The sequence below is a fragment of the Alosa alosa genome, chromosome 6 (genome assembly GCF_017589495.1).
Source record: "Alosa alosa isolate M-15738 ecotype Scorff River chromosome 6, AALO_Geno_1.1, whole genome shotgun sequence".
NCBI classification, from domain to species: Eukaryota; Metazoa; Chordata; class Actinopteri; order Clupeiformes; family Clupeidae; genus Alosa; species Alosa alosa.
The window spans coordinates 29788776-29810529 of record NC_063194.1 but is presented as its reverse complement, the minus strand read 5'-3'; the positions used below and the strand labels follow the sequence as shown (position 1 = coordinate 29810529).

The 21754-nt window shown below is 43.7% G+C and overlaps 1 protein-coding gene across 2 annotated transcripts in view; it reads left to right on the top strand.

Annotated features, from left to right (window-relative positions):
• The window catches only part of grid1b (glutamate receptor, ionotropic, delta 1b), a 409043-nt gene extending 399318 nt beyond the window's left edge, over positions 1 to 9725 (top strand). The window contains exons 15-17 of one of the 2 annotated variants that reach the window (XM_048246567.1): positions 2244 to 2496; positions 4500 to 4638; positions 8135 to 9725. In XM_048246567.1, the coding sequence (XP_048102524.1) occupies positions 2244 to 2496; positions 4500 to 4638; positions 8135 to 8610 (868 nt within the window). In that variant the 3' untranslated portion in view covers positions 8611 to 9725. The remainder of the gene's footprint in view (positions 1 to 2243; positions 2497 to 4499; positions 4639 to 8134) is intronic. The other variant, XM_048246568.1, reaches the window with a different exon arrangement.
• Positions 9726 to 21754: the final 12029 nt, after the last annotated feature.

Below are 21754 nucleotides of genomic sequence, written 5' to 3'. Positions count from 1 at the left end.
TTTGCGTGCACTACATTTATTCTAGTCTATGCTGGAGTCACCTTAAAGTCCGTCCTGTCTTGCTAAGTGTGTGAGTGCGTCCTGTCTTGCTAAGTGTGTGAGCGCACGCTCTTGGCCCGCGCTTCAGAGTGATGGCGGAGAGGTGGGTGGAGTGAGGGAGAGTGGCAGGTTCGACCCACAACAAGCGGGATTAAGTGATTGGGTCGCCACGGGGTCTCCACGGTAACAGCAGCAGCTGTCTCCTGGGGACGGGGGTACACACACAGCCTGACTGTGAGCTGAAGCGGACTGGAGAGTGACAGGGGGGGTAATTCTGCCTTTCAAAAAATACATAGGAATATATTTGGTGGAGCTTTAATCCTGCCTGTCCAAAAAAACACATGGATATGTTTGGTATAGATGTATAGAGTTTTAGAAGGGAATGATAAGTTGACTATGAGACATGGAGAGGCTTGCGTAATATAGAAGATAAGGGCTCAAGTATTATCAAAGGTCATTATACAAATATGTAGTCACAATGGCCTCACCATGGTGTTAATGTTATGATAATGTTATGATAATGTGCTGTGGATTCCCACACAACCTCAGGGTTTTAGGCTTAATGAAAAGGCCTCAGCCGCCGAGCACAATAGCATCACTTCATATCTCATTAGGAGGTGCAGCACTCAGTGTGTTTGCTGTCCCGCAGTTCCCTCAGTGTCCAGCAGCAGCAGCAGAGGCGAGGTCTGCTTTGGCTCTCATCACCTGGCTGTGCGCCAGAGCTCCGTAAGAGACCGGTCCTGTCCACAGCCTGCTCAGGATCCAGCCCAAATCTGTGCCAAAACTAAAACTCTGCAAAGGCTTCTGTTATGATAGGTACCGTATATAACCAAGGCTTGGATGTTGGCCTTGCAGATTGGCCTTGTCCATTTTTGGTATTAGTGGACATAAGATCAAAAAGATGCACAAATTATTGACCCTAAATGCCAGACTACATTGGGTGCATTGAGACACCCGATTCAAACATAGTTTTTGAAGAAATGTTTTCTAATGTACGTGTGGCTATCATGTCCTGTGTAGCCAGTATTGATTTAGTATGTGTGATTTAGTAGTTGCAGCATATGTTTTGCCAACAGAGCGCTTCAGTTTTGTGTCTGGTGAAGCCTGCCTGCTAGTCTTCACCAGATGCTATATATAGATCCCACTGAGATGCAATATATAGATCCCACTGAGATGCAATATATAGATCCCACTGAGATGCAATATATAAATCCCACTGAGAAGCAATATAGATCCCACTGAGATGCAATATATAGATATCCCACTGAAGTTGCTCACATTATCTACGATTGTTCTCTCATGACCTGATATGTATAGTAGAGGCGTACGCATATATAGATCCCACTGAGATGCAATATATAGATCCCACTGAGATGCAATATATAAATCCCACTGAGAAGCAATATAGATCCCCCCCCACACACACACACACACACACCCCGTCTGGGACAGTATCCCAGATCTGAATACTTCTCATGTCCAACAAGGTAGGCGTACGCACGCCCCATGGTTACGTTTTGGGTTTAAACACACACAGGGTAATGAGCCCTGGCAACGACGCCTGTTGTAGGTGAAACTCTTCATTTAAGGGTCAATCACGTCAGAGCTCGTTACGAGGTCAAGTGTGTGAGAGAGATAATTAGCCATCCGCACCTGTTCTCATCATTTGTGTGGGCACCAAAGTGTTTATTAAAGAACAGAAATCAGATACAGTGACTAAAAAAGAAATGACTACAATAACTCAGAAGCAGCTATACCTCTGTACACAGGAGTCTATATTTTACGAACACAATATTTCCCCCTCTCTCTCTCTCCTTTTTCTCTCTCTCCTTCTCTTTCTGTCCATCTTCCACTCTGTTCTTCTTCTCTCTTCCTCTCTCCTCTTATCCTCCCCTCTCTCTTCCACTCTCCCTCTCTCACATTCCCTCTGCCTCTCTCTCCCTCTCTCTCTTTCTCTCTCTCTCTCTCCCTCTCTCATCCCCTCTCTCTCTCTCCCTCTCTCTCTTTCACTCTATCTCACTCTCTCTCTCCCTCTCTCGCTCTCTCTCTCATCCCCTCTCTCTCTCTCTCCCTCTCTCATCCCCTCTCTCTCTCTCCCTCTCTTTCTCTCTCTCCCTCTCTCTCTTTCACTCTCTATCTCACTCTCTCACCTCCCTCCTTTCTCTCTCTCTCTCTCTCTCTCTCCCTCTCTCTCTCTCTCTCAGGATCCTGGAGCTGCAGGAGAAAGGAGACCTGGACGTGCTGAAGCAGAAGTGGTGGCCGCGGATGGGCCGCTGCGAGCTGACCGGGCACGCGGGGGGGTCATCTCCGGACGGACGCTCACTCAAGCTGCACAGCTTCGCCGGCGTCTTCTGCATCCTGGCGGCCGGCCTCCTGCTGGCGTGCCTGGTGGCCGGCCTGGAGCTCTGGTGGAGCGGCGGCAGCGGCAGCCGGTGCCGGAGCGAGCAGCCCAAAGAGGTGACTGAGCTCAGGGGCCGTGCCGGCGGGGCGGTGGGCGGCAGCGGCAGTAGCCGGCACCACCACCACCACCACCAAGCGGACGACACTGCCACACTCTACTTTAAGGATCCAGCCACAGACGCTAACCCCGATTTAGTCGAGCTCCAGTATACTCAGCTATAGGTGTGCCCTGATGAAATCAAAATTGGTCCCCTCCCCGTCCTCACACACACACACACAACCCCAGCGTAAAAAGAAAGAACAACTTACTGGACCATTTTGGTTTTCTGTAAATATGTATGTGTGTGTATAGATGTGTGTGTGTGTGGGTGTCTGTGTGCGTGTTACTCACTAGGATAGGGAGGCTCTAGGGTAGGTAGCATGTGGGTTGCTCAATTTTTGTTTGTTTGTTTTTTTGTGGATTGAGTGATAAGGAGTCATTTTCAGCCAGGCAGTGAGAGTATGGAGAGGAACCAGTCCAAAAAGACAAGTGCTATTCCTGTTCACCTGGCACCATGCCGTTTATACAGGTCAGGGCCTATGGCCAATACAATGACTTAGCGTAGCATGTAAAATCTATATAAATAAATGACAGAGGATATCACCATTTAATATAAACATGTTTCTACTGCCCCTTGAAGAAAGCAGCCTTGACTAACCTCACAAATGCTGTTGTGGAGTTGTTAGCTGCACCCGCCATTTTCATATCAGGCAATTGAACTCTAACCAAATACTGATTAAATATGGTGAGATTGAACTCTAACTAAATACTGATTAAATATGGTGAGATTGAACTCTAACTAAAGACTGATTAAATATGGTGAGATTGAACTCTAACTAAATACTGATTAAATATGGTGAGATTGTAGGGCTCTAGATGCATGAATTCAGCTCAGTTCAAAATGACAAATTGCTTGCATAAAAGAAATTTCAGTTTGCTTCGCTAAAAGAACTGTCAGTATCAAATATTACTTTTTTATATCAGTAAAAAAAAATGTGCAACTTGGATCAGCTTTTTTCACTAAGGTCATCAACCCTTTCTTAAGCCTTAGCACAAGAGGCCTTCATATCAACAGAGATATTAATGGCAGGTTGATGCTAAGCTACCTAATAGCACCTGCTACAGTGTGAGATGTGCAGCTAAACACATGAACTACATAAAGAAGCAGGAGCCATTCAACATGTGAAGCCATTTCTGCCAAATGAAAGTGAATGCAGTGGAACACATCAAGGACAGATTTTGCTGGTGCTGAGACTATACAAAAGGCCTCAATGTGCAGCTATCGCCAAAATAATGTCATCAGTTGTACTTGCTGACCTTTTCCAACTCTGCAGCTGAGTAACAGAAGCATGCCACCCAACCCATCTGACATCTGTCTAGTCATACAGTACTAATATGCCCCATTGACTCTGTCTAGTCATACTAATATGCCTCATTGACTCTCAAAGTGCTTGTCTTACAGGGAAGCTACACCAGGCGCGTAACTGAAGCGTTCCGTTCGCGACGAGTAAAATCTATTTTAGATGAATGGTCTATTTTTTTCGAACGTACACGCCACTATCACGTCTGGTGTAGCTACTTCCATTGATTATAGTGGCAGCTAATTGTTGCAGCAGACGCAACGCGAACGGAACGCTTCAGTTACGCGCCTGGTGTAGCTTTGCCCTTAGACTCAAGCAGTAACGTTGGGCCTCTTGTGTAGGAGCACTGCAGACGACTGTTGCTTGGCTTGCTGATGGCAGAAGCGGGCTGTTGCTTCATATGGATCCGTAAACTACAGTGTGAGCAAGTCTAATCAGGACGCTTGCATGGGTCTGCCCGCAGGGTTGACACTGCAATAAGAGGCGGCGTGGGAGGTGTTCAGACAGAGCTCCCACTTCCTGGGTTCCCAGCCGCTTATTGCAATTATATGTCAATATGGACAGCTGGATTTTTATTCAATTGCGTTCTCTATTTGAGTATTATTTTTGATTTAAATCTTAAAGTCTTGTTCATATGGTTTTCTTATCGTCTCGTGCAGGTTACTAAGGATTACAGACTGGCAAGGGTATCTGGTCCATTGACATATAATGATATAACCACTACTTCGTCGGAAGGGGGCAAGGAGATGTGGACAGACAAAGAAAAAGACTGGGAGGAAGCAGAAGCTATTGACACAGGTCAGACTAGAGCTCGTAAGATCTGATATGTTCTGCTTGTGAGGGGCTTCTGGGGGAAACGGAGGGGAAGGGGCGCCAAAGATGTCCAATTCATCATGCGTCATTTTGGCCCAATCTCATCTCTGCTCTTTTTTTATCATTCCCCCCCCCCTCTGTTAGTGATAGACATCTAGCCTGGGCATGCTTGTGGCTACCTTGAGTTGAATCCATCGGTAGAACGAGTAAATGGACATATTTATTTTTGAGTGGGTGAACGTCCCAGTGAAAAACTCATATAACAAAATTGTGCCATGTCATGGAATACCATGGGGAAAATAGCTTGGAATGTCGACTGGATGGATTTGATCTTGTGATCTTGTTTGTTGTGTGTGTGTGAGTGTGTGTGTGTGTTTGTGTTTGTGTGTGTGTACAGTACATGCACACTTTGGACTTCCTTTAACCAGAGGCAGATGTGTGCCTTTTTGTGTGTATATGTGAGATTGTGTGTATATGTATGTGTGTATGTGCAGGTGTGTGCATGTTTGCATGTACAGTATGTGTGTCTGTCTGTGTATGTTGTCTCTGTGTGTGTTCGTATGTCTCTTCTCTCCTTCTCTCCTTCTCTCTCTCTCTCTCTCTCTCTCTCTCTCTCTCTCTCTCTCTGTGTGTGTGTGTGTGTGTGTGTCAGTACATTATTTGTTTTCCCTCTCCATCTAATAACTGCTGTCCATACAGTGCAGTGCACTAAGCTCATTTAATTGTTGCCATTTATTCATGCAGCAGCACTGCCAGCGTTCATGCCAATATGAATGTGCACTAATGAGTTGTCACTCCCCACAAGAGCTGCTTTTGTGTGAACACATTTCCATGTCCTCAGCACGGGCCTCCACATCATCATTTGGCATCTGTCTCTATTTAAATGAACATAGTGATACTTTGGTAAAAATTAATGGCGTTCACTACAAACAAAAGATATTCCAGTCAAAAGCGAAATGCTGGTTAAGTGTCGTATTTACAAGATTAGGGGATTGAGCCACGCTTGACCTGTTGTTGCTGTGGTTGTTGTTGTTTGGGGTAAGGTTGACTGGATGACATTATAATGGTGATGGTGACAAACTTTGCTCTGATATACTCAATACTTGAATAAACTGCTGCCCTGGTTAGATAGAGGCAGAGAGACAGAGTGATGACTGTATTAGAAGACCATAAAGCATGCAGGATTGACTATAAAGCATGCAGGATTGTACTGTTATGAGAGCACAGTAACAGGAAGGCTTTGATGCATTTGAGTTTAATATTTGGGACTCCAGACTGATTATTGATGCAGATGTTGGAGGATGCAATAGATTGGATCCACTAGATGAATCCGTAAATGTGCCACAGAAAACCATAAACATTTTTGCCTTTAAGTTCCTCATGCCAGCCATCATCAGATCGTTCATTTTTCTTGTTTAATTTGCTCAGATGGAATTTAACATTTTTATTTTTATTGTTTTTTCTTTTAAGTGAGGGCTGGGAATTGGAATTTTGCCAAAAAGTGCTTTAAGGTGGCAGTCACATAGAGATGCTTTAAGGTGGCAGTCACATAGAGATGCTTTAAGGTGGCACTCACATAGAGATGCTTTAAGGTGGTACTCACATAGAGATGCTTTAAGGTTGCACTCGATGTTTTAAGGTGGCACTCACATAGAGATGCTTTAAAGTGGCACTCACATAGAGATGTTTTTAGGTGGCACCCACATAGAGATGCTTTAAGTTGGCACTCACATAGTATAAGTATATATACTCTTTTGATCCCGTGAGGGAAATTTGGTCTCTGCATTTATCCCAATCCGTGTATTAGTGAAACACACACAGCACACAGTGAACACACAGTGGGGTGAAGCACACACTAATCCCAGCGCAGTGAGCTGCCTGCATCAACAGCGGCGCTCGGGGAGCAGTGAGGGGTTAGGTACCTTGCTCAAGGGCACTTCAGCCGTGCCTACTGGTCGGGGTTCGAACCGGCAACCCTCCGGTTACAGGTCCGAAGTGCTAACCAGTAGGCCACGGCTGCTCCGATAGAAATGTTTTAAGGTAGCACTCACATAGAGATGCTTTTTTCACCTCCTGGCATGACATTTCACTTGTTTCTCACTGGAATTATGTGAGGGGACATCTACAGACCATTGTGACGTACCTCATTTATTTAAAAATGTGCAAAGCAATGGGTCTTTGCTTAGCTACCTGTCTTTGAATTCTAGTGACACTCCTGGCGTTTTATAGACAGAAAGGGCATCTCTATGTGAAAGCCGCTTATGGGCACAACGAATCCCTCAGTTACTTATGGGCACAACGAATCCCTGATGAAGTATTTTGACGAAATATCTACCTTCTAGTGCATGGGCTGTTTCACTTCCATTATACAGATTAAATGCATACAGATTAGATGCATGGGCTGTTCCACTTCCATTATACAGATTAAAGAGTCACACCCCAATTTTAGTGGTATTTAACAAGCATAACTTAGACAGCCTGTTATACTTACTTGAGCTGATGAATCAAAGATATGATAGACAGTGAGGATTGCCCTTTGAAAAGCCAAGATATAAGATAATATATCCCAAAAATACTAGCATAACGCAACACTTAATACTATCAAGTGGCACCATCTGGATCCATTCCCAAAATGTACACACTGTTTCTCCTTTGCACATGAAAACCTTCTCAAGATAGCATTCCTGTCAATGCCCTTCCCTACTGCCTACTCAGTGATGCTTGAAAAATACTCCTATGACATGTTACCTCTGCAGGGCAGTCGCTTTCTACTGTACACCTACTATTTTGAGTTTACTCAATATAGCTAACAACTTATCAACAAGCAAACACGACATAAAATAATAAATACATTTACACAGTCTATCATTATATTGAAAGGTCTGCCAAGATACACATTTCTAAAATTACTCTGTTTGTTTGTTTTTTATTGATTACCAGTGAGACAAGACACACTTATAAACAACTCATTTATGTCTTGACTGAGAAGCCAGCCTAATCCAAGCCCATTGTGTCCGTGTGTGAGATAAATCATCACAGCTGTTTGCGATCTGAAAAGTCATTTTGTCTAAATGCAGACTTCAGATCCACATTGGCTTCAGCATGGGTGTTATGTTGTATAACCGCACTAATGAATGTATTAACCCTTTAAACTTCCCCTTACGCACTGGCCAAATTTGATTTCAAAAAGTGCACATTCTATGCCAATAGCATCTAGCATCTTATTTATCAGAAAATCTCAGCAAAGTTTATTTGGCCACATGGCTTCATTGATTGGGTTACTGTTTTTTTAGAAGGAAAAAAAAAGCCTTCAAAATCCGCACCATCAGAAGGGATCCGTTAGGAGGCTGAATGCATGGAGCTTCACAGGCAGAGAGAAAAAGAGAGAGAGAGAGAGTCATCACATCTCAGCCTCAATGTCCTCCTCCCCTTCCTCCTCCCCCCTCCTCCTCCTCCCTCCTCTCTCTGTCGCCCCCTCTAGGACAAGGAGGTGAACCTGGAGCAGGTGCACCGGCGTATGAACAGTCTCTTGGACGAGGACATGGCGCACAAGCAGCTGAGCGGCCCCTCTATCGAGATCTCTGCACTGGGCATCAGCAGCACCTCCTGCTCAGCCAGCGGCGCCATCGGGCCGAGCAGCAGCACCACCACCACGCGGCCATCCAGCCAGCGAGACTACCCGGGCCCGCCGGGAGCCCTCTCTGTGACCACCTTCCTGGGCCCCGAGCAGGCTCATGGGGTGCTGGGCCGGACGCTGGGGGTCCCGGGGCCTGGCAGCACTCTGCCCCTGCCCCTCAGCAGCAGCAGCAGCACCACTTCCACCCTCCCCTCCTCCATCCAATGCAAACACCGGGCGCCCAACGGGGGTCTGTTTCGGCAGAGTCCCGGCAAGACCCCCATGCCCACGCCAATGTCCTACCAGGCGATGGCCGGAGGACACATCCCCGGAGCCAATGAGCCGACCCACAGCACGTCCATCTGAGGACCGCGAAACGAAACCTCCCAAACCCCCCCCACCCCGACCCCTCTGTGTGTGCCCCATCATCTCACACACACACACACACACACACACACACACACACACACACGCTGTCATTACCTGGTTTCTCCACCAGGGGGGTTTAGCCCACGTGTGTATGTGATGGATTGTGTAGGTGAGCAAAGATAGCAAGAACACAGAAATACAGGAGTAAATATATATATATATATTTATATATATATACATCAAAAAACATATTAAGGGAAAGGTATGGTAAAAAAATACATTTTTATTCCAGATGACATTCAAAACGAGAAATGTAGAGAGCTGATTTTTCTTGTATATATTTGTAAATATAGACCAGAGCTGCGTGCGTAAAGCGTATTTTGAATATTCTCAATTTTTGAAGTTCAGTTAAAAAAAAAATGAAAAAGAGATTATAAAAAAGTGATCTAAAAAATGACTGTTTGAATGGCTTTGTAAATTTTGTTCTATATGAAGAAAGACGCAAAATTCATTGTGATTGTTTTTTTAAGTGCCGAAACAGAAGATGTCTCTCAACAGTTTATCATAAGATTATATCACACTACTGGAGCATAGAGCTTGATTTCATGACGTCACGCCTCTTTTATAAACACTTGTTTTTGTTTGTTTTTTAATGATCAAAACAATGGTGACTGTTCCTTTCCCGGACTGCTTTAGAACGCGTTGTTTGTGCGCTTATTCTTCTGTGGCAGCAACGTTCCCAAGTGGACGAGCTTTAAGAAGAGCTCCATAGTCTCTGACAGTCATGGGGCTGTGTTCAGGTGCGCGTAAGCTGCACGGGACGCGAGGGTTGCGGCGTGTTGAAATGTCTGTGGTGTTTTGTTTTGTCTTGTGAGACCATCTATGGAGGAGCACAAATGACCAGGAGGAGACGTTTCCATGGCACCCGTCAGATTTGTGTCCCTGGACATTTTCTTTTGTTGTTGTTTTTTTTTGGTTATCATGTCCTTTAATTGTATCATTCGGGGTGGGAGTGCCCTCAAGCTGGCGGGTCTTATTTTTTACATCTCTTTTGAAACTATATGGTTATTAAAATGACATAAACTCATGTACGAAGACGTTATTTCCTTTTGTACTAGAGGGTTTCTAGACAAAGTATGAATATAAAGAGGATGGCCTGCCAGAACACTGGAATGATATAAGAAGTAAAGGCTATGATGTAAAAAATGGTTATATTGTTATATGTTTTATATTTTATACCAAGTAAAGATCACCATCTCCATGACTACTGATGTGGATCCTCGTTGAAGCATCTAGAAGTTTCTGTAGATGTGTAGGGTCACTGCACACACACAAGTCACAGTACACTTTGTTTACACGTTCACATGGATGGTCCGCCATATTAAGGGCCATCTGAAACCAACTACTGTTAAGTGCTAGTGTGTTATAAGCCTCTCCAACGCCGAGTGAACACCGATAGTCACTTGTCGAGGGTGTGCGTCCACTAATGCGGCACGTCATGGAGGACGCTTCATACATGTGAGTTCCATGTGAGTACGCCTGTAAGCAAATCCATGGTTACATCAGACCTTGAACACCGCTAGAGAGGGAAGTTCGTCCCAAAGCTGAGTGCCGTACACCCATACACGCTAATCAAGGTTTTAAAAACAACAATCCCATGAATTAGAATCCGTTTCTGTCATGTGATTTCCATTTCTCTGTGTTTCAATTCTCTAGTACATGCCATATTCTGTCATTAGTTATTATGAGAGCTATATCCAACTATGATTAAAAGATCCAAGTATGGTGGCAGCTAGCAGGGATGGTTGCTGAACAGTGAGTAAACCTCCTTCCCGACATCTCAAAAGACTCAAAAGACACTAGCACCAGTTGTTAACTTCCTTGCTAGCATGCCTGTCTCAATGCTGAAGCTGCTGTTGTGGATTTCAAACACAGGTCTAGACCGTGCAGTCAACACAATGATGGTTTAGATTATCCCAGTAGACAAAAAATCAGTATATCTCAAAAGTACAGGTTTCATGTGGGACACAAAGCACTATCGTGCACTATAATGTCTTCAGAAACACTTGCACACAAGACCATACATTTTTTAAAATGAACTACAGCCAGTCCATTTAACCATGCCTCTTTCATAAGTTATTTCTATGCCATTTGAAATGGGTTTTATTGTGGTCTATATGAGTCATAAGCTGTACGTGGGAGAGGAAAATAGCACATTATGACTTTGTTGGAATCACGTGTAAGAGGTTTGAACAAATATCAAAATGGCTTTGCAAATTAGCTTTGCATTCTGTGAACAGAGAACCCATTATATTATACATTTTATTATGAAAGGCAAACTAAGACCAGTGAGATTACACTATATAATAATTAAAACTGCCGACCAGAAGCACACCAAAAAAGATATTAACTCTTCAATCAAGTCATCCAATTACAATTTACAGCAAATAATAAACTGATGTGATTTAAATTACTTTAGAAATGGCATATCTCAGTTTCTAACAGTGTTAGGTGTCATAACAGCTACTAAGCCACATGCGAACAATGTGTTATAACCTTGTAATAACACTTACTGATGTGTAATGGTCACATGATACTTATGTGACTGGACAGTGCTATCAGAGGTATCCTGATGACAGAAGGGTTAAAGACATCCACACCTGATGCTCCCCACCTAAAGTAGGGCTGAGAGTACTTCACTGGCTCCATTCCTTATGAGTTAGGTAGGGCTGAGAGTACTTCACTGGCCCCAATTCTTTCATACAGTATGAGTTAGGTAGGGCTGAGAGTACTTCAATGCCCCCATTCCTTTCATACAGTATGAGTTAGGTAGGGCTGAGAGTACTTCACTGGCCCCCAATTCTTTCCTATGAGTTAGGCTTCTTGAAAGAGCTTCAGGGTTCAAAACACAGCACAGTAGCATTGCCTAGCTTAGTAACATCACATCTACTGAGGCCTCCTATTTGATTTATGCCTATGCTGCTTGGAGATTCTTGATCTTTAATAAAAGAATATTGTTTACATTATCTGAGAAATGTGTGGGAGATTTAGAGTCCATTAATTATTGTTACAGGAGTGCTCTTCTGCCCTGTTTCTCTGGTGATATAAAAATATGACTGTTCTCTTTCAAGCGTAATAATACAGACGCCATTGAAACAATGTTCACAAGGATCAAGGTTTTTATTTTGAATTTGTTTTGTTTTGCCAGACACAGTGAATAGACACAGGACAGATACGCAGGAAGCAGATGTCCATTTAGACCCAGTCCAGGAGAGATGTATAAGACCAGAGCCTGACCTGGCCATGGACATGATTTTAGTGAAAGTCAAGCTTACCATGTAAGCTATTGTCTGTGTACATCTAATGTTATACTTGAAAGCAGGTATTCATTTCTGTGTTGCCATGGGGGATATCTGGAGGGTAGTATTTGGCTACAAGCAACATTAACAAACACCGTACCAAACATCTGTTGAGGACTCATTTTACCTTTAGACAAATCAAATCTAAACATAAACATGGAAAGACCTGTAGCTCACACAGATAGCACTATGGTCTACTGTAGGGACTGCAGGTTATTCAGCTAAACCTCATAAAGACCTGTAGCTCACACATAGCACTATGGCATGGAGACTACAGGCTATTCAGCTAAACCTCATAAAGACCTGTTTGTGCAACCGATTTTATTTTAAGGGGGCCTTAAATCAGATTCTAGGGGGAAATCTTAACTTAGACGGATAGCACTATGGCATAGGCACAGGTTATTCAGCTAAAAAGGGGACATTAAGATAATGCTTTTGTGCTAGTCATTATTTTAGGTTACTAAATAGCCTAATTTTCTACTACTATTACTGAGAGTTACAAAACAGTGAAGCAGAAATTGTTCTACAGTTCTTAAAAGATATTGTCATATCAAATGTAGAGTTTTCTTATCATCTAGTGTTTAATTCATGAAATTCCACAGTGCAATCACACTAGTATATAATATTCAACACACGCAGTCGCACACACACAAATTTCCCACTCACTCTACTGATTGGCCTGCGATGTCTTTCTCCAGGCCTGTTGGTAAGGAGTGTGTGTGTTTTTTTGATCTGGCAGATTGGGTAGCCATTTCCTCTGTGTTCCCAGGAGCTCTCTCTAAAGAGAGCGGCTCATTACCGTTTTACCTCAAACAGCTGTGAAATATTAAAGTGAAAATGTGTCTCTTCAGCGCCAGGCTCATGACGAGTGGCTCGGGGTCGTAATGGGATATGAGCCGCGCCTGAGCGGGAGCGGGAGCAGGAGCGTGAGGTCCTCGTACTCTCTCACGTGCTCCACGGGGCCAGTCACCCATTACAGGCGCACCGTTATAAAGACACTCTGGAAAATATAAACGCAGAATAACAGAGAGGACGTTTACTCTCCATCTCCCTCCCTTCCTCTCTCTTTCACTTGATCCCTCTGTCTCTCTCTCTCTCTCTCACACACACACTCTCTCTTTACCTGCACACCACTCTTTTCTGAGTCCTTGCCTCTCCCTGCCTGTTTTTGTTGGCTCTCTAATATTCAAATTCAGACTGCTTTATGACAAATAGACACGTGTATCACCAAAGCAGTATGACAAATAGACACGTGTATCGCCAAAGCAGTCATTCAATAGAGGACAATAAATCAGAGCATATACCAAACACAATACACATCAACATCTCCCCCCCTCTCTCCCTCTTAACTATGTTTACCTCTCATTCACATCAACATCTCTCCCTCTCTATGCTATCTCTCCACCCTGCTGCATGTGTGTCTGTGTCTATGTGTATCTCTCCACTCTGCTGCATGTGTGTCTGTGTCTCTCACCAGATCAGGTAAAGGTCAAGACCACCTTTCTCTAAAGTGCCACACACCTTCCTCTAAAGTGCCACACACCTTTCTCTAAAGTGCCACACACCTTCGCAGCACTTCAACACTGTAGCATTTATTTACACATTACATGAGAAAGCATAGCAAACAAAACAAATGTAGCAGCACAAGCAATGTAGGCCACCATTTAACTGTGTTGACACCTCATGGAGGTTAAGTGGGTTGGTTAGCCGTTTTGGTTGCCATGCAATGTTGGGTCACTGGCTGCTTGCAGCCTTCAGATGCAAGACATACAGTAATGTGACATAATGTGACACTCTGCAAACATTCTAATCTGGCAACCATCATATATAAATAGAGCTCTCAACATCAGCACCTAGCAACCATCATATATAAATAGAGCTATCAACATCAGCACCTGGCAACCATCATATATAAATAGAGCTATCAACATCAGCACCTGTCAGCCTGATACAGAAATGCTCTGACTTGTCAAGGAGGTGTTCATCTTGCAGTAAATTACAGTAGTGTAATAGGGTAATAACCTCTTTGACCTGGAATACCATTTAGCTACTGTTGGTGACTTATTGTTTTCATAAATTGCTATCAGGGAGCCGGGAATCCTTTTTTAGCTTGTTCTCCCTGCACACTCTTGTGGCCCTAATAGACCTCTTTGTTATCAATGGCAGTTCGGACGTTAGTGTTGAGATGTTAGTGTTGGTCAGTGCTGCAGACGAGTGAGATGTTAGTGCTGGTCAGTGCTGCAGACGAGTGAGATGTTATTGCTGGTCAGTGCTGCAGACGGGTGAGATGTTAGTGTTGGTCAGTGCTGCCGACGAGTGAGACGTTAGTACTGTTCAGTGCTGCAGACGAGTGAGATGTTATTGCTGGTCAGTGCTGCCGACGAGTGAGATGTTAGTACTGTTCAGTGCTGCAGACGAGTGAGATGTTATTGCTGGTCAGTGCTGCAGACAAGTGAGATGTTAGTGTTGGTCAGTGCTGCAGATGGGTGAGATGTTAGTGTTGGTCAGTGCTGCAGACGGGTGAGATGTTAGTGTTGGCCAGTGCTGCAGACGGGTGAGATGTTAGTGTTGAGATGTTAGTGCTGGTCAGTGCTGCAGTCGGGTGAGATGTTAGTGTTGGTCAGCACTGCAGATGGGTGAGGTGTTAGTGTTGGTCAGTGCTGCAGTTCGGAAAGGTGAGATGTTAGTGTTGGTCAGTGCTGCAGATGGGTGAGATGTTAGTGCTGGTCAGTGCTGCAGACGGGTGAGATGTTAGTGTTGAGATGTTAGTGCTGGTCAGTGCTGCAGTCGGGTGAGATGTTAGTGTTGGTCAGTGCTGCAGATGGGTGAGGTGTTAGTGTTGGTCAGTGCTGCAGACGGGTGAGATGTTAGTGCTGGTCAGTGCTGCAGTCGGGTGAGATGTTAGTGTTGGTCAGTGCTGCAGTTCGGACAGGTGAGATGTTAGTGTTGGTCAGTGCTGCAGACGGGTGAGATGTTAGTGCTGGTCAGTGCTGCAGTCCCACTGGACATCTCATGAGCACAACCTGGGACACGTCAACAGATACCAGAATGTCTCTCTTCCTCTGTCTCTCTCTCTTTCTCTCCCTCTCTTTCTTCCCCTCTCTCCCTCTCTCTTTTCCGTACACCCAGCATACGACACAGACTGCCAACAGCAGATTCAAGAATCGGATCCGGGCCGACCGATCGTCGGTGCATGGTGACGTAATTGCTAATCCATCAAGCCTGCGTAAAGTCTCCTCCCTCAACAGTACCCTGCAGGACGGTCTTGGCACCGTGTGACATGGCCAAACCAATCAGCTTACGGCGCTTGATGGCTATGAGGAGGGGTTCCCAGCGACCCGCGGGGCTCTTGACCAACATCAGGACATCTGGCTTACCTGCTTTAAATAGGGAGACTAACAGGCAGGGAAGGGTCTGCAGAGGATCACCATGGCGACCTCCAGCAGCTGGCAGGTCTGGGCCGGATCAGAGGCAGCACTGGGCCGGAGGCGGACACTACCATGGGTTGTTTGTTGTGCTCTCAGCATGATTTGTGTTTGCAGTGAATTAGCAGGCAAGACGCAGCCCATTAAAAACACAACAGCGCAGCTATCAGCCCAGGAGGGTGTGTGTTGGATATGTGTGTGTGCTGCTGCTATTAGCCCAGGAGGGTGTGTGTGTTGGATATGTGTGTGTGCTGCACTAATGGCCACAGATAGAGCATGTTTTCACGCACACATTCACACACGTACAAAACCATGCACACACACACATTCACACACGTACAAAACCATACACACACACACACACACACACACTATCGTGCAAAAGAATAGGGTAACATTTATTTGTTTTCAAAGGAATTCCTTGACGATTTTTTTGGGCTGCGTCTTGCCTGGTAATTCACTGCAAACACAAATCTGCAAAAAACAAAACACACACACACACACATACGCGTAGCAGTATTAGCAGGGTAGTGGCTGGTGAATTTAATCACATAGCCTGTCAGTGGCACAGTTTCTATTTCAACCCTGCACACACATCTATACAAGCTATACACATATACTCAGTCAAGAACACACTGTACACGCACAGCACATACTGTACACACATTTGTGCGTGCACACACACACACACACACACACACACATATTCACACACGCACAGCACATACACACACACACACACACATATTCACACAACCACAAGCACCAGGTGGTGTCTGAGGCGCTCCTGTTGATGTCAGAGATGAATCCAAATCAAATCATAGCTGTTGAAAAAAAGCATAGCAATCTGATTTCACTGATCACTGATTTCAGATCAAAGGTACCCTTTTTTGGTTTATCTGTTGACGGAGAGAAAATGCCCTCGGAGTTCAGCACGTCTCCCAGCGTGGGGTCTAGATGGCCGAGGGGTGTAGAGGAAGGCAGTCTTACTAACCTCAAAGCCAGACCCAAATTTACTCACTGGAGGAAATATAATCCCTAGATGCAATCTCTCCATATGTCACTAGCGGATGATCATTCATCATTGTTTCTTGTGTGTTTGTTTGTTTGTTTGTTTGAGTGGCCTGTGAGTTAAGCATCTTTCTTAGCCGTGAAGTTGCACAGTCAGTCATCAGGGAGAGGCAGTGTGTGTGTGTGTGTGTGTGTGTGTGTGTGTGTGTGTGTGCATGTTTGAGAAATTGCGTTTTTTTTCCCTTGGTGTTCAGATGTGTCTGTTGTTTTTGGATGTGAGTTTGACTTTTAGTGAGTGTTTGTGTGTGCGTGTTTGTTTTTGTTTGTACGGGGAAAAGGCTAACTGCAGGGATATCCACAGCTTCCACCTGCCCTAGAGATTAAACAGACAAATCTGCTAGGTCCAGCCAATAAGCCCTCGGAGTACCACGCCAACCATCTCCATAGTGACACTACAGGGAGGCCGGTTTCCACTGGTGACACAAGAAATAGAATTATGTCTTTTACTTCTCAAAATAGGGTCCCTTTATAAAAAATTATTTCTCCCCTGGCAGGTCGTAGCTACTGTACATGGCATTACATTTTCACATATCAAACATATCAAATTATTTTGACACCCGATGAAGTAGACAAATCTCACACTAAGGCAGAAAAAAAGAAAAAGCCTGACCATATATGGTTCACAAATCTATCAAAACTCTCTGTGCTCTGCTCTGATGACATGATACTGACTCCACCTCTGTCTTCAGAACCCAAACCAGTCAAAGCAAACATCAGTTCCATAGTTTTTTTTTTCCAGCTCCTGTCCTGCAGCACATCTAACATAGGTGCAGTGAGTGCTCTTGTTGCCCCTCTGGACTCGGTAAGCAGGAGTTTCCTGGAATCATCAGTCTGCTCTTTGGAAAGCACTGGCTCATTTATCCCCATTGAGACATACATCAGATAATGCACCAGCGACATGCACACACACACACGCAAACACACACATGCACACACACACTTGATTGAGACATACATCAGATAATGCACCAGCCACATGCACACACACACACATACACACACATACCCACACATGCACACGCAAACACACCCACACGCAAACACACACACACACTTGATTATTCTCCAGTTCATTCTCCACAGTGGAACCAGGTCACTAATCTACAATAGAGGAGAACCTCAGAGTCACTTCATAATTACTGTAATCCACATGAATTGACCTCCCCTGATAATAAGCAGTATGACTCATAATACTTCAATGCCCTCCTACATTTTAATAGGTATACTTAGATAGTATGAAGGTGTAGCATGCTGTTAATGTCCATTCAGATTGACTGATAAGATCAGATGTCTGACTGTGGTTCACAAATCCATCAAAATATGTTCATTGCTCGTTAATATGGAAGTGTTTGTGTACAGTACTTGCACCTCCATCCCAGAGAGAGAGAGAGAGATGCACACACACACACACATACACACACTTGACCATGTCGGATGTGGTTTGAGGCTGGCCTTAACAGATGGGCGAGACACGCTGGCCTTATCTCTGACAGCACGGACCCACACTCCCCACTCACCTTGAGAAGTAATTCTGCCGATCAATATTTACTGGGAAAGAAGATGGAGCGAAATGGACAAGCAAGTGGAGCAAGTACACACACACACACACACACACACACACACACACACAGAGCACAGCTTTACACAAGCACCAACCAGCAGAATATTCAATGCTTTTCCCAATCCTTTTGTTTGCTCAAACTCGTATTCAGTGGTGTCCAATGTAGCTACTGTATAAGAGTTTAACAGGAAGTCATCAAAAGATTGCCATCTACTGTGATGTTCAGACTATATAGTCCATGAGCCAGGGCCCCAAATTTGGGCCATCGGTATCATCTGGGGGGACTAAGTCTCATAGTGATTTTTGGCAAGGTATACACCCCTAGTACTAGAAAAATCATGTAGCAGTGCAGGGGTGGTAGCGAAATCACTTTTTTCAGCTCATGAAGTTACTAACCCCCTAAGATAAATTCCATTTTTTAAATCTGGTGTATATCTTGTTTCATCTCATGGTAGGGATATTGTCAATATTCTATAATATAGTGCTTGGTATCATTGGAAAGGGGACCTTTTAGGCTTTCATTTAAGCCCAGTGCTGAATCTGTCTGACAAACACAGACGTCACATGACTTTTTTAAACCAGAAATAACACACATTTTCTCACAATTTCCGCCTAAATTGTATGCTTTCTTTTATCCCTGTGGCTTGAAAGAACACCAGGGACACAAAACTCAACAACTTCAATACTCAAGGTACTTTGATGATTCAGAAAATGTACAATATATACAATATAGCCATACTATTTATTTGTGAGAGCCTTAGTAGCCAGCACAAGTCTTCAAAATAGAATGGAGCCAATAGAATGGACAAATAGAATACCCTATTAGTCCAGGGCCAAATGGCCTAGTTTTTGAGATACCTCCACCCAATCATGTTTTTTTATATCTTTGATATGTGTAGTTTATAAAATTGGTTGTTGTATAAAAATATTTTACTGCACAATTAGTTTTTTGGATGGTATTTGAATCCTCCCCAAAACCAGATGTGAAAATTTCGGATTGTGCAAGAAGGACATTATTTGCTTTGTCACATATATCTTTGGAAGTAATGATCAGAAACTCACCAAATTTGGACTGTACGTTCCCAGGTAGTTGGCCTATACAATGAAGTGATAAATTAACAATTTTTATTTAACACACACACACACACAAATCACAAAGGGGGTCTGATCAGATTTAGAATCGTAGAGGCCTCAGATTTGGTGGCCATTTATAAAAAAATATCTGACAAATATGGGTTTTGTTAGGTGAAAAGAGATTGAAATCAGAAGCTAACAACTCAACAGTTAAATATTATACCATAAATCAATGTCATTTTTCACACACTCATGAACATAGCCCTTAAATATATAAATAATTAAAAAATATATATAAATTTTGGCTCCTGCAATACCAAATTGTATCATATGCAAGGTCATGTAGTGTGACATTTTTATCCAAAGTGACAAAAAAGGGAACAATAAAGGTACAGTGCGACTAGTTAGTGCAGCAATAAGCACTACTCGCATAGAATAGGATGACCTTTCAAGCAAAGTTAAGTCAAGGGAAGGAGAAGAGACATAGTCTAGTGGTAAGTGCTAGATTAAGCATGCCCAATTGTTTGTAGTGCTAGCAGAGGAGGTACCCTCGAAAGAGTTGGGTCTTCAGGAGGTTATTGAAGATAGTGCAGCACCCACCTGGGTGATGCACGGCAGCCATTATGCGCCAGAACGCTCACCACACACCAGCTTGAGGTGGAGAGTGAGGGAGTGTATGAGCCAATTACAGTGGGGGATGATTAGGGGGCCAGATTGAATGAGCCAGGTTGGTAATTTAGCCAGAACACCGGGGAATCCCCTACTCTTTGCGATAAGTGCCATGGGATCTTTAATGACCACAGTGAGTCAGGACCTCGGTTTAACGTCTCATCCGAAGGACCGCATCTCTAACTGTACAGTGTCCCCGTCACTGCACTGGGGCATTGGGATTGATCTTTTTGGCCAGAGGGAAGAGTGCCACCTACCCAGTAAACAAAATAAAGTCCTGGCGACGTCCCCTAAAGGTCCCCTGGCGAACGTCACCTCCTCGACATTGTGTAGGGTTCCCTTTACGTCCCGCGGACCTCTGTTCGGGAGGTCTAAAAGACGTCCACGAGACTTTGAGAGGATGTCCTGTAATGGTCACCGCGACGTTATGCGCGCAACGTTTATATTTCCGCGATGGTAAAAAAAAAAAAAAAAACCTGAAGCACGATTTGGTACGGTATTACATCCTGAAAGTCTCAGCGTTGCTAGGAGAGAGGTAGACGGTACATGAACACGCATTAATGACTTGTTCTACAACTGCACAATCAACTTCACTGTGCTGCTTTCACATCTACGGTGTCATTTTCTTAATAAACTAATACGACGTTTTAATGGGCATATCCCGTAGCATATTGTTCAAAACATCATCAGGGTAGGCCTAGGCTAGCCTAAGATAAATTGGTCAAATCATATTGTTTCAAAATATTAAAAACTAATAATAGCCAAAAATACTAAATGAATCGCAATGCATGCTGGGAAGCAAAACTCAACATGAAATAAAGTACATGAAACATAACTAGAATGCATTGACGTTATATCCACTCGTTTTCTTGGACCTGTGATCAAACAGGGACAGCCTATAAATGTAAGCCTTCCTGAAACATTGCAGATAAAGAAAAATGTAGACTATCGTTTTCTCTAGGCTACAGAATGATGAATGTATGAATGCTCTTTGTAGCCAACTTCAAGATGAAATAAATAGATTCCAGATGTTTCTATTCTATATCATTGTTTTATTAATAAACAGTAGGCTAAGGCTCTGGTGAGGCAGAGAGCTTCTGCTCCTCGTTAGAAATCTCATCGGATATGTGCACTCTTTGCTGTTTCCACAAGGAGCTGCTGTAACATCGATGTAGGTTTTTGTTCCGCAACAATTGAAGGTTCTAAAATTCTATGTTGAATTCAATGAACCCAGATATTCTTTAGAATGTTAATTTCTCAACATTCCCGTCACACCGGTGTGACGGTACTCCTTTAAGGGTTAAACAAGTCATGAAGAAGCAGTATCCTTAATTCTTCTGCAATGTAGAGCTAGATTGTTTTGCTTTACAAATTAAGTAGTCACTTCTGTTGCTAGACAACCCTAAACAAATGCTACGTGGTCTGTTTTTGACATTTAGTTTTATTGCATCGTATTCAGCTCCAAAAGACGGTTCAGTCCCAATTCTGCCATGTGTGTTTCTGAAAATAAAACAGATAATAAGTACGTGACTACGTTAAATAAACCACTGCCTATTTAGAGCATGTTACATGCATCACGTAATGACAGTTATCTGAGGAAATGCGCATTGTAGGCTAAGCTAGAAGCTAAGAACAGCGTCTTTGCTAACATTACACCAAGCATCACATCAGCTAACATTTTGATAAAATCCCTTCCCTAGTCTGTAACGTTATACATTAACGTTAAACTCAAAATATATGTGCTACATAATTCAGCATGTCTGCAGGGTGAATGGCACTTCTGCATTCGCTTTGCGGCCCTCTATCGGCTATAACCGCACTATGTAAGTTTGCCAGATCGGGTAGCGGATCTGTAGTTCGATGGAATGAGACATAAGAAGATACAAATTTGACTTGCATGATGTTGCAATACATCGTAATTTCATAAAATCATGCAACATATTCTACCTTGTCTATG